The sequence below is a fragment of the Heptranchias perlo genome, chromosome 14 (genome assembly GCF_035084215.1).
Source record: "Heptranchias perlo isolate sHepPer1 chromosome 14, sHepPer1.hap1, whole genome shotgun sequence".
Classification (NCBI taxonomy): Eukaryota; Metazoa; Chordata; class Chondrichthyes; order Hexanchiformes; family Hexanchidae; genus Heptranchias; species Heptranchias perlo.
Genome location: NC_090338.1, coordinates 51,370,596 through 51,384,423, shown reverse-complemented (window position 1 = coordinate 51,384,423; position 13,828 = coordinate 51,370,596). Strand labels below are relative to the sequence as shown.

The window sequence follows — 13,828 nt, the reverse complement described above, 5'->3', positions numbered from 1 at the left end:
TTGGCATAACTCACATCTGACGAGAAATACGACCAAAAATGCGTCGAAAGTTTTGTCAATGCGTGCATTTAACTGAAGACTCGTTCAATATTTCCTATTTTTTGCCATGTGCATATTCAGAAATTATAGAGTGTTACCATAATTGTGGTTGATAGACATACAAGGAATCGGAGTGCTCTATACTCTGGACAACTTATGCTAGTAATATATATATATATATATAAATATGGTACAGTATGGTAAAAATAATTAATTAGATAAAATATATGTGTCATACAGCTCAGGTTTTATAATCAAAAATAGAGAAAATAAAGGAAATAGCGGAGAGACGGGGGGTGAGTTCTAGAAATGCCTGTCTTATTCCATTTTGATTCATGGGTCATGTCTAAATAAATGATCTGCGGGCCGTCTCATGTTTTCATCATTCTTACAGCGTTGAAACGATAAAACCGTTATTATTAAACTGATATTTCTTTACTGTTCAATGGACAATAAATGCACCTTGAAACAACGGTATGGCAAAAGTGCCCCTATTCGGTTTAAAAGCTTTTGTCTGTACACATCACACGTCACATCTAATAATACAGATCACCTGTAAGCACCTGTGATCAAACTACACCAGGGCTGTATTAGGACAAGTCTGATTCATCCCAACTCGCAGCTTTCAACAAAATATAAGGCGCTGTTACAAAACCTAACAATAATGAGCTTTTGTATTTATTTTTTGTAAAGGCAACCCGAGAATAACATTTCATCTTGATCTGCATTATGGCTTTCCGTTCTAGGATTCAATTGTGCAATGTACACCCTCATACCAGTTTACAAGGACTAATTGTGAATACACTTCTTAACTCTGATTTCCTGGAGCCTTTACTGTTGCTGTTAAATAATTAACGTCGTTTTCAAAATGTATGACATGTTGCTATTAGATCCCTTTATTGTACTAATAAACGCTGTATCGGAATGCATTTGACGGCATGCATTTTACATACAGGATGTTCACTTTAAACCCTACTGGCAAGCTGGTGTTTTACAAGCGGTTACGCTGTGTTCTTTTTGCTCGCTTTCTTTTCCCATCCTTGATTTCAAAGCTGGGGACGGGCTCTGGAATCAGCTCTGCCCGGGGGTTGGGGCGTGTTCGGCGGAGGCGGGTCGCTCCTGGAGCCGGCCAAACTTTCCACCGCGTTCCCCAGGGAGATCGCCTTTGATGTCGCCGATCCTGGCGCCTACAAACAACCTCACTTGTCTGCCTCTTCACCCTGCTGACTAATCGTGACAGACTGTTTATCCACGCAATTAGCAAGGCAGACAGTTCTCAGAACAGGTGGCTTCAGGCACAAAGAACAAAGTATTACATCCATTCCCCCTCCCCCATTTATTGCTTTTTATTAAGTTTTTTGGGGGTACCTTTTTTCCGTCCGTATTGTTTTTTTGGGGGGAGGGGTGAGGGAAAGTGACGATCGCCTTCCCTTTTCACTTAATTAGCTGCATGTTTACAATAAGATTAGAGCCCCGCAGCTATCACTAACCCATCACAGCGAGTGGCCCATCTGATTAAGGACTAATTTATTTAAAACGATCATTTACTGCTACTGGCACTTTCAGCAGCCAATCGCCTTGTCAGGACGACAGCACCACCCGGCCAGAAGTCTCTGATTGGCTGAAAGTTTCGCCCCCTTGTAAAGTTTTGCAACCTTTACTGCAGTTTCATGCCTCTCTGACCCTTTAGTTGTGGAAGTTGCTTAGTTTGGTAAAGGATCACTTTCTCCAGAGTTGTAACTTTTTTTTATGTCTTTTTATTGCTCCTCATGATGTCTTCGCCACAAGGCTTAACATTGAAGGATAACAGCGTCTCCGACCCAGAGAGCCAAAGGGTTGCTGAAACTGCTTTGAACGATCACAAAGTCCAAGTGTCGAGTCTCCCCTTCAGTGTCGAAGCGTTGATGTCCGATCGGAAGCCGCACAGAGGTATTTCACCTCCTTCGGACGGAGCAGGCGGCAGTACTTCGCAAAAGCTTCCCTCCAAGTCAGTGGCCAGGGAGTCGCAGAGTCCGATAGACTCGTCCTGCTCACTGGAAGGTTTTATAAAAACTTACGACAGTTCTCCAGTGAAATCTGAAAACTGCAAAGAAGAAGATTGTGTACCGTGGGGCAAAAATTCAAGTTATTCTCCGCCTCCAAATAGTGAGTTTGCTTCACATTAATGTATCTACTTGATCTATGCTGAATGTATATTTTAGTTTTTAAAAATATATATTAATGCTTTCAAAATGTTTGGAGTTTTAGAAATCAAAAGATAAATCATTCGTACTCCAACTGAGATGAGCAGTACTATAACTTAGAATATTATAAACCTAATGCCTCATCTTTAAATTTACAGTAGAACGTGGTGATGCTGTAAGCACTAATTCTGTATTTTCAAAATGCACGGGCTGCCGACTGTTGTAACTAAACGTGTTGACGGCTAATTAAACATTGAAATCAACGTGTGGACAAGTTTAATTGATGTGAGCAATTTGTTCAGAATACTCCCAACATCGGCAGAGCTATGAAGAAAGGCTCACTAGTGACTGCGTTTTAACATTGGATTTAGTGGGACCATTGTATACATCTGCAAAATAATTGAATATATATAATCAAGCAATGGATAGTTCAATCCAATGATTTAGGTAAGAGATTTGCATAGTGTGTTTCTATGAAATATTAGACATATATTGCGCGTGGAAATGATTAAAGAGTCATTATTACTGTTGATGGTATGTGTTAAGGAAATGATGTTATCAGTTTATAAACTCCACTGTGGACATAAAATATTGATCAGTCCTTCATTCATTTTTACTAGGACATTTGAGCCCCACTTCTTGCACATTGAGAAAGCACAAAACCAACAGGAAACCCAGGACGCCCTTCACCACCTCTCAGCTCCTGGCTCTGGAGCGCAAATTCCGGCAGAAACAATACCTGTCCATCGCGGAGAGAGCAGAGTTCTCCAGCTCCCTCAACCTCACAGAAACCCAGGTTAAAATCTGGTTTCAAAATCGCAGGGCCAAAGCAAAGAGACTGCAAGAAGCCGAACTGGAAAAGTTCAAAATGGCAGCGAAGCCCATGCTACCCCCGGGGTTGAGTCTGACTTTTCCCATGAATTCCCCAATGCACGGAGCTTCACTTTATGGACACTCTTATCCTTTCCATAGACCTATGCTCCCAGTCCCTCCTGTAGGACTTTATGCCACTCCTATCGGATACAGCATGTACCATTTATCTTGAAAAAAATTATAGAAGACTCAAAACTTTCAAATATATTTGAAACGATGCCAGCGCTTTTAACATTGTTTTGATCGCTGTCCCTTTGAAAGGGATATTATGTACTATTTTATATATATATGGAGATTTATTATTTCTTATACCTTATATTTGTGAATAAATTAAAATAATTGTTGAATATTACGTTATACTGGTCCATCTACTTTTCATTATTACATCCCTGGTACATAAAATAAACATTAGTACACCTGAAAACAAACACACGGGGATAAAGTGTTAAAACCGTATCTAGTGAAAAGGTCCTTGCTGTTATTTATACTTACCTAACTGGTAGGAGACGAAATTATTTCAAGGAAAACCATTTCGGATGCTTAACTTTTTGCCTTGTTAAAATAAAATCTTATAAATGTCTAGTATTCTGTACCGAAGGATAACCTAGGAATCGAGTTTATTTTAAGTATTTAAGGTCTCACACCTTTTATAATACGCATTCCAATGCTATTCCGCCCAAACTCTGATACTCGAGTCATTTTTCTTGTGTGACAAGTTAAATGTTTGAAGCTCAAATTTATGTATATTGTCACGTTGAAAATAATGTAATTCCCCCTACTTGACATCCATGTTTCAATATGATACAGTGCAAGGTGTCGCCTTTCAAAGCTGTCTTGATTCAAATGTTAGTCGAATCTGGTTATATTAATGAAGCAGATAGTTAACAATGAAAACCTGATGAGATCACATCTTGGATATTCTTATAGCACATGAGTGGACATACATGGTACTCTTGAACTTGTAATTCTCACCTAAGCAATCTCTTCAGGGTTTGACTTCGATCGAAAAAGAAATAGTTTGTAGATAGTCAAAGTAAATATAGAGCTCAGAAAATCATGTTACATCCATTTCATTTTAAATCTCCCAAATTCACATGTAATTTAACTTCTGGCATATGTAGTAATTTTTGTGTATTTCTGAAGGTCAGACAAATTCCAGTTCTGTTTCTGTCACGAAATCATTTCCACACTATCCCTTAGTTCAAACATAATACTTTTATGTTCCTAGTCCATTAATCACACCAAAGTGAGACGATCCTCTGTCGATTTTCCTCCAATCATTATCATGGTCAGAGATTAATACAATACTTCTGATCTATTGGAATATTCAGGCCTTTATTTTGGAGTTCTTACTGCATTATCGGATTAGGCAATTTTATTATATTTTTATTGGAACTATCAATACAGTTTATATGCTAGAACAAAAGTCAATGAAATTCAATGCCAAATGACACATTACCCTTTAAATCAGAGCTGTTTTTCATCGGATAGTTGCACTGTACAATTTCTAGGTACACACCCATATGCATATCTACAATATAAGAATGTTTTAAGTTTGACTCGTTTAGCTAATTATGTTAAAACACAATCTGGGTAATTCAACACGTGCACAAATAACTCTACAAATGCATACATGAGAGAGAAAAGGACATACCTGGTTTGAAAAAAACACTTGAACGATCATGGATAGTGCATAAGTATAGTTGTAAAAGTTTCTAAATCAACTTCAGCTTGAGAATTCTCTAGAAATAATAAAGATAAAAATCATTGGGCAAAAAAGTGTTTGTTGTGATAATTATAATTATTCAAACATCAAAGCTCTGATAGTAAACTAATAAGGAATTATGTTTTGCAAAACGATGTAAACAATACCCAATGCTATCTGTCAATGGAGTGGATCACCTTTGAAGTCACTTCATAATTTAGAAAATTGAGAAAATAATTTTAGTTTGCACTGAGAGCGTGGAATTGCATGAGAAAAGGAATGCTATTATTTTATTCCGAGCTGATTGCTTTGGCTCCACTGTGGCTGTAGCTGGGGGCAAAGTAAAGCACCATACAGACATACTTTATTAGGTTCCTGTAACTCTTGAAAGGCCTTTTTATACTTTCTTTGATTTTGTCTATTGCTTTAAAAGGGCTCCACTCTGTAATTACTGTGTAATATGAAAAGCATTATTTTAAACTTTGCACAATTTCCACAGGCAACACACCAATTAAGAATGTTTAATTACTGAGACTGGGCAAACACAACGAAAGAGAATTCTCTTTTAAACCCAGTTTTCACGGGTGGGTGCACTAATTAATACAGTGTCTGCCACTCCTGTGGATTTTTAATATTAAAAGACGATAGGGCGGAAGGTATTTAGAGGCAAACTCCTGCCGAAGTTTTTTTAATATGATTTGGTTCATGCTGGTGGAACTCTCCTAGAGACTTGTGTTTAAGCGTTTCTTTTGATGTAGCAGTTCTATTTAAGAATGTGTTCGCGGTTATCAATCACGCCAGCCGCCTCTTTAAAGACTGCCTTAATCTGATTTAATTGCTCATCTAGCGCCGGTCCCCCCTCAGGCTAGAGCCGCCTTGCTCAATTACACCCAAATGCCAAGCAATCAATAAATAAGTAATGACAACAAGTTTGAGGATTAGGTGGCTCTGAGGAGTCGAACTGGAAAAGATTACAAGAGGAAAAAAAAGTCACGTTAGCGACACTCTTAATGATTAAACATACACCACATAGACAGTGAGACGGTTGACAATCCTTGCATGTTCCTTTGGCCTCTCCAGCCTGCATTGTCTTGTTTCCCTTTATAGTTACACTATAACAGGCAGAGTACAATACAACAACACAAAGCTCTTCCATTTGTTCCACCTTAACTCATTTGCACGTAGTGGAATCCCAATTCAAGCGTGCAATTTATTGGCAAACTATTCATCAATGCTTTTCTGCATCTATCGTACACTGTGCGGAGACGCCCGTAACAAGGCTGATTCCGGAGCAGAGTCACCACTCCGTAGATTTAAATTAAATGTACATTCATATCTTTCTACCGACGTACTACCGAGACGAAACAATTACAAAGGGTCAATCAAATGAAACAATGTACTTTCGTTTTGTCTGGTTGTATAAGGCCCATGTACGTCCCAGGAAAGGGGAACTGCACTTTTAATCGGAGCAGATTTATCATCATTGCCCTCTGTAGTATCAACGTTCAGATACGCCAGTCTAATGCAATTTTCATTTCTGATAAATATACTTTCCAGCTGAGATGAGCTCGTCTGGCAAAACCGAGCTGATCTCATTAGAGCTTGACATTTTTTTTCTTCTTCAAACGTCTCCATATATTACCAGAAAGCAATATTGCGCTTGGAAATGTCATTCAGTATCAATCACGCAATGCAACCTTATACTCTGCTGGTTTGTTTACCGAAAGATCTGTTAATCAGTGCTTGATTGCTTAATTCATGAGACATTGCTTGAGAAATAATGATTGAATTATACTGATTTTGCAATGCAGATTTTACATTGAAGCTCTGTGGCGCCGGATTCCCTTCATAACATTTAAAGGGAGTTCCCCACTGAGATTGTTCTTAATTACCCTCGTCACCTTGCTTCCTGTTATTATATATCTATATATTTCATAATGGCAATACAACAGTATAATATAAATGACATCAGGTCACATTCAAAGAAATATTACGCCCAGTCCGTATTCCCCATACTTTAATTTCCAGCACCACTATTGGTGATACAGTCAAACCTCATAACATTGCAGGACCCGATATTTAAAATCCACGAAAGTAACTTTAAAGTTCACCCACTTTTGCGCTGGGTTGTTTTAGTGACACGATACACAGAACCTATTTATATTTTCAAGATTTACATTTTCTTTAAATTCTTGCTTTCTGTATTTGCCAAATGACAAACTTGAAGATCTAGGAAAAGTCCCGAGTTCAACCAAAAAAAAATAACTTTACATGAATGATTCAAAGCGTACTTCCGAACACTAAGTTACGATCAGACTGCAAAATAAAAATGGGGAAATTCAAGGTTTTGAGTAAATTGCAAGCTTCCGTGTGTTTCTCACTCTCACTGAACTGTTAAGGTTGTCTGGGGTGGGTGGGTCGATGTATCATTTGTTATAAATGTGTACAGAAACACCGAGACCAGTTCGAGATATATTTCAACAACGGTTAGTATTTTTCGGACCGTATCAGCTAGATTCGGATGTTCGCCGTTGAGTCCCTGCACACAGTGCAATGCTTCTGATAGCTCTCGCCGGTTTATTCGAGTGTCACCAATTTCGCTCGCAGCTCCACAGGTCGCAGTTTTGACGCAAGGACACTTTAGAGAAGAACATTATTATAATATCATTGCACATTTTATTTTTTTCATATTTATCTCTGTATAAACATGAAAATTAAACCCAACACACAGGAGCTGTACGGCACAACCCGCACTTGGAATACAGCTCGGCCTTAAAGCTGCCTTTTCATTTATCCTACAACACCAGGTTATAGTCCAACTGTTTTATTTGAAAATCACAAGCTTTCGGTAACCTTCCATGGAATCCGAATCCCACACTCACCTGACGAAGGAGAAAGCCTCCGAAAGCTTGTGATTTTCAAATAAAACAGTTGGACTATAACCTGGTGTTGTAAGATTCCTTACATTTTTCATTTATCAAACGATTTAGCTTTCAATTTCAGGTCAGCTCATGAAATTTGAAATGAACTTTGGTTAGAGATAGCTACACAATCACCCTGAGATAGAACAAGAGACTGCAACCACAAACAGATTGCTGCAGTGACGTTGAAATAACTTTGTAAAAGACAATAATCGTGATATTATTGCATAAATCTCTACAGATTTTTATAATGATGTCTGTTTCAGGATATACATTTTCGAGTTTGCATTTTTTTTTAAATCCCTTCATATCGACTAATGTTAATTGCCATTAGGTTACCCTAAAGGCAACTGCAACAGTCACAGCTGATTGAATGGCCAGTCAGTAGAGTTACTGTATCGAAAATCCACAGATTAAACAAATTTTCGAGTGCAGTTTCAGCCCCGAACCAAACTAGACATGGGTGTAAATAAATATACTATTAAATCCAGCTCACTTCATTGCTGTTGAATGATGACCTTTTAATGCAGGTTGTAGGTAGGTGTAGGTGTAATTGCCCTAATTAATTACCCGGAATAAATCATCTCAACCGCTGATGGCACGGTCTCCTTGCCAACTAAAGGAAATTAACTTGTAATGGAAAATAAAATGTTTCATTAGCATTCCTTCACAGCCGACCTGCGTCAATACATAATTTCTGTATATCTCATCTGTTGTAAAACCGAGCAGGAACTGCACAGACAACGGGACATCTGTAATAAGTAAAGTTTTAACTCTGCAGTTTATGTTCGATAGCCGCAACTATAAGAAAACACTATTTTCTATTTTGAATTATTTTTCGATATTTCTTTCTTGAAATATGAATTCTCTGGACTACATTTACATAAAGTAGCTTTACAATTTGTGGGGTAAAAATAAAACCTTTAGAAATACCAAACAGAAGGAATCTTCATAAACCCAATTTGGCTAGATATAGTGATCAGCGCACGATCCAGACATAAATTAATACATAATGAGTAAAATTTGCAGAAGTAACATGATTGCTACTCATAATATAAATACAATTCCTATTACCATTAATGTTTGAAGAACCTACCGCTGGAATCTAATCTACTTCATTAATAATAAATTATTTCATGACCAAGGACAATTGGTTTTGATACACAAATTTATTACTGAAGAAACAGAGTCTCCTGGAAGTAAAATTATGCTATTTCTTTACTATAGCACTAAATATGGTTCTGAGATACCCTGAAACTTCTGTTCTCGGGCAGGCTCTAATGTTAATTTAAAATGCTTTCTTTATGATGGTTTTCATTTGATCCAAATGATGTAAGAAGGCTACCTATTTCCTTTTCACTTTAAGGAAAGCTGTCTTCAAAGCGGCGGCTTTGTATTTGATCAGAACTACAGGATCTTTTATGTTACATCACCTCTTGAAGACATTACTGCAACTTCGGAACAATCCAGCAATTCATCGTGAAGACTTTAGAACCGTTTTCATTGCTCAGAATTATACTTATGCTATCAATGCACCATCTAAGTAAACACGAGAAGGGACACAAACAGCGTTGCAAAAAATAGATACAATAATGGCAAGTATATGTTATGGGCTAGGCAGGCATTCCGCGAACTTTAGTAAATGGTCAGGCAAGATTGATTTTATTGGACAGTCACCTGTGTTTTCACATACTAATAGGCAAGGAGATTATTCAGTTTGTGCAAGTGACAAAACACAATTTTGTACTGATTCTCGCAGTAATGGATTTGAGCACCAAACAGTAGAACAACACTCACACTGGCGGTTTAAAGCATGCTGACCCTACATTGCTTTAGGCGGCACGCCCATTAATGATAAGTCAATATGAGAACAGTTTCACGATTCTCGAGAATGCTGAGCATGTGTTACACAATAGTACATTGTTGCCACGCGGCTATCAGTGCAAGCTGCAGCTTTAATAGTGCATTTTAATTAACGACACCTAATTAACACGTCTACTGGGTTTGATCGTTCAGGTGAACAAGTTTTGCAAGAGAAAAAAGCCTTGTTGAAACTTTATAACCGTGCAGATAGAGCTGCAAAGTCGGGGGAAAGGGTGTCGTTTAGTTCTGTGAAATAGATTTAAGAGCCCCTTTTAAGAAGTAAATCAATCAATATTAGGGAATATTGCAGTAACACGATCAAAAATGTTCAGTACTACACAAAAGTTCTTTTTTGAAAGTAGAGCAGCAATTTTTTTTGTCCGAACTTTAATGATCTGTATAAGTCAAAGAGAAACAGACAAATCTTTTAAACAGTAAACGATTTAAAATGAGAATGTGACTGTTGCTAACTAGACACAAATTCTGTACAGTGTATTTAAACATGAGTGTGAGCGCGTTGGAAACAAAGATATTTGCGAACAAATGGCTCTAACTCTGACAAGCAGAGCTAACGGTCAGGCAATCTTGAAACTCCTGTTGAAATGGGAAGCACAGGCTCGCAGATTCGCGTATGAGAGATTTGGGGAATAATACGGCAATCTTTATATTTCATTACCAGGCACCGATATTTTATTTCAAATTACCAAGCACAAAAAACTTCTAACTTAATTGAACTCAGGAATATCAACTATTCGAGTTTTGCACTGATTGAAATTGATTGGAATCAATATTTCAGGAATCTGCCGTTACAATGTATTTGTGGCAAGGGCATTTTTAAATTCAAAATGTAACCAGAGAATTTCAATGACTCCAAAGGTACTTCATTTTTTGAAATAGCTCTGGCTATAGGTTGCTATTTGAGTCTAAACGCAGCTACAGCAATTTCAACTAACTGCGTATTTTATTTCACCCTCAGAAATACATCGGATTTCTAAACAAACCGCTACTAACTTAAAACTCGCAGTATTTGTCAAATCCTAATTTTAAAAAAGAACTTTTAAAGAAAGCTATCTAATGGAGTGGGGTTTCCGTGATATTACCCACACCTTGGACGTTTTATAGATTACATGTTGAATTCGGGACTCTGGAATGGCACTTTAATTTTTTTAATACAATGATGCTATTTATATTCTGTACGTACGGTAATATACTTCTCATATATTTTACTGGTTACAAGATGCTTATATGCAACCGGTATAGATATACAGATAAATCACTTATTCTATCTTCTGCATGCTTTTAGTTTCCGTACCTTATACTTTGTAAAGAAACTATTCCACAAACAGAATTGATTTTTATCATTAGAAGTACTTTTTTAAAAATCTCGGTTTTGAATTACTTTTATGCTGTTACTAACTATTCTTCGTTAGAAAAAATATATACGGTGGTGCACAGAAGATCATTGAACCAATCCCAATAGCTCATGAAGCCCCAAGACCCGACGACAGTTCACCGGATAACAAAACTTACAGTTAGACAGTGCCCTCACATTGCATGATGGTTTTAACCATAGCTACCATATTTCTTTAAGCAATTATATATTATAACTTATATCATTTATATAGTTTTCCAAAAAACTTATTCTGTAGCAATAGAAAGACAAAGAACTGGCATCAGCAAATTTAAATCCTGCTTTTCTTGGATTATGTTGCCTATTTACTGAAAAAATAATAATGTCAAACGAAATTGTTCTCATCTTTTTTGGGAAAGGTTTGCCTTGACAGGGATGTGACTATTTAATCGTTTCACTTAACATCTTTATTTTAAAAAGAATTAGCTGAAAATTTCAGGTTAATTTAGAAATTCCAGTTATCCAGGTTATTGGCCTATTAAGGGGCAGGTATATATTTTCTTGCAGCTTGAAGAAAAAAATCTTTCATCAACATTGACCGTTTAGTAAAAGATGTTTTATTCAACAAAAATACCCAGGGAAATATATTCCACAGTTGGTAAGAGTCGAGGCGACATTTTAGTGACCTTTAGGGTACATTCTCAGCATCCACAGCAAACGGAGAGCCAATCACTCCCGAGTTTGCTGCTGGCATGAGCTCCCATTTCCAGAGGCTTTTTCGAAGCCTCTTCTCCGTTCATCATTGCAAAGACGCTTCCCATTCCCCAGTTATGTTCTGACCTCATGACATTACATTGAAAGGAAATATGAGTTTGGAACCCAACTGTTCAAGAGCAGGTTGAGGGCGCATTCACTGAATAAACCACAGCCACAGTATGAAGCAAGCAGCGTGGCTTCACACTGAGCTGCTGTTACAGTGTAAATGCAGCTTAAATCCGATATCAGGGCCCCGGGGGGAGAGGAGCGGAGCACCCTGAAGGGGGTAGTCTCGTTGGGCTGAGTTTGGGACTCGGTTCAGTCTTTGGTATCCGAGTTACACAAGTTTAGTGCAGTGCCAAGCTGAGGCCACTTCTCGCCCATTCTAAACTTATATTGAACGAACGTTGCACTGTGGCATGGAACCTGCGCGGCAAGGTGACGCCCTCTATTCCTGGGTCAGGGTCGGGATCCCACTACCACGGGGACTCAGACTGCTGATCTTATAATGGCACTAAACTAAAGGACTAAAGACATTTAGCAACTAAAGCAGCAGAAACCCAAAATGATGCTGTGCTTAACATTACTACTGTAGTTGTTTAGATAAATATTTTATCATTCCTATTTAGGTATATATTATTTTCCGACCTCGTTTACATCAATTTTATTACAATGCAAAAAGAGCAAAGGTTTGATTAGAGTAAAAGTTTGACGTTCCCAACCACAAGTATTTCAGGAGTAAACATGTGCAATAATATTGGAGTTTTATGTAACCAAGCGTCTAACTTTTCTTACTAAGTGGATGTGAATGCATTTTAACACAACATTCGGCGTTCACTTTACTATCAGGGGTTATACAGAGTGAACCGCCGCCGATTAACGCCGTCATTGGCCGCCAGTCCCAAGGGCGACGTGTTTGAGCAAATTAAGGAGTGTAAGAAGGCAAAAATGATCAAGCGCAAACCGTTAAACGCCAGAGTCCAACATTACCATTCAAAGGACAGTATTTTAGGCACCGATATGGCGGTGAGTGGGGTGAATGTCTATCATATCGCCCCCTCCGTTTACAGTTCGGAACTGCGTTGCAATTCGACCTTTATTTAAATGTGATCATTTATCAAACCAATATTTGTTTATTATAACTTACACGAAACTCCGCTTTCCGTTATTTTTTGGTACATACTCAAGACCCACAGAGAAAACTGACGGTTCAAAGAGTTTGAGTAAAATGTGTGTTTTATCTTACGGGAAGGAACTGGCTGGTCTGAGTTACAGACTTTTGGAACTGCGTTTAACGCCTTTAACAAACTACTAATAAGAAGCATCGTCCCGGGATCACTGCACGTACTTTCTGGATGTAAGTGTAAAAAGCGTCCTCTTGTGGTACAGCTCAAATTGCGAAATGTCCTTCCACCATCGTATTTAACAGTTTGAACTTATTGCGGGCTCTTTGTTATGAGGCAGTGGACAATCTGTGCAAGACGCTGCCGTCAGAAAAGCCTTTTGCTCGAAAATATTCAAGTGCTTCTAAAGCACAACCGTCCCGACTGTCTTTCTGGTGTATGGTTTCACTTTCCTTCGCGGCTAATTCTCGGTGGCCGGCGCTCATCGTCTTCTGCTTGGAACCCTTTGGAGCAAATGCAACATATCGCGCTAATACGTTGCAGAATGTGATTTTTTAAATTATTTGAACAAGCACCTATAAAAATAATATCGCACAACGCAATGGGAACCTGTGATGTGCCGTAGCTCAGTTGGGGCATAACTGTCACTGTAGTACCAGGGTTGCAAGGGATGGTGACATACGTGCAAAAAACTAGTTTGGACTTTGTATCACTTTACACAATAGTATCGGATAGTCTACACCTATGTTATAGAGTTTCAGATTACAGTTTATCTTTGAAGCTTCTGGTATTTTTCATAAAAGAGAAGCAATGCATGAGTAGGAAGGTGGCAGTATATCTGATGAGTCAAATCCCAATCTAACAGGTAAATGAACACGATTGGGGATACATACCATGTGCCGCTTGCTTTAGTGCGTTCCGAGCCATATCGGGTCTCGACACCACAGTTACACTACTGACCTCTCCACATTGACCTGCAAGTGATACTATAAGTGTAAGGAATCTTACAACAC

At 38.2% G+C, this 13,828-nt stretch overlaps 1 protein-coding gene across 1 annotated transcript; it reads left to right on the top strand.

Annotated features, from left to right (window-relative positions):
* The first annotated feature begins 1,694 nt into the window (after positions 1 to 1,694).
* LOC137332142 (homeobox protein MSX-2-like) lies at positions 1,695 to 3,394 on the top strand. The gene is made up of 2 exons (XM_067995846.1): positions 1,695 to 2,184; positions 2,843 to 3,394. The coding sequence occupies exons 1-2, from the start codon at positions 1,809 to 1,811 to the stop codon at positions 3,265 to 3,267; spliced, it is 801 nt and encodes a 266-aa protein (XP_067851947.1). The 5' UTR covers positions 1,695 to 1,808; the 3' UTR covers positions 3,268 to 3,394.
* The last annotated feature ends 10,434 nt before the right edge of the window (positions 3,395 to 13,828 follow it).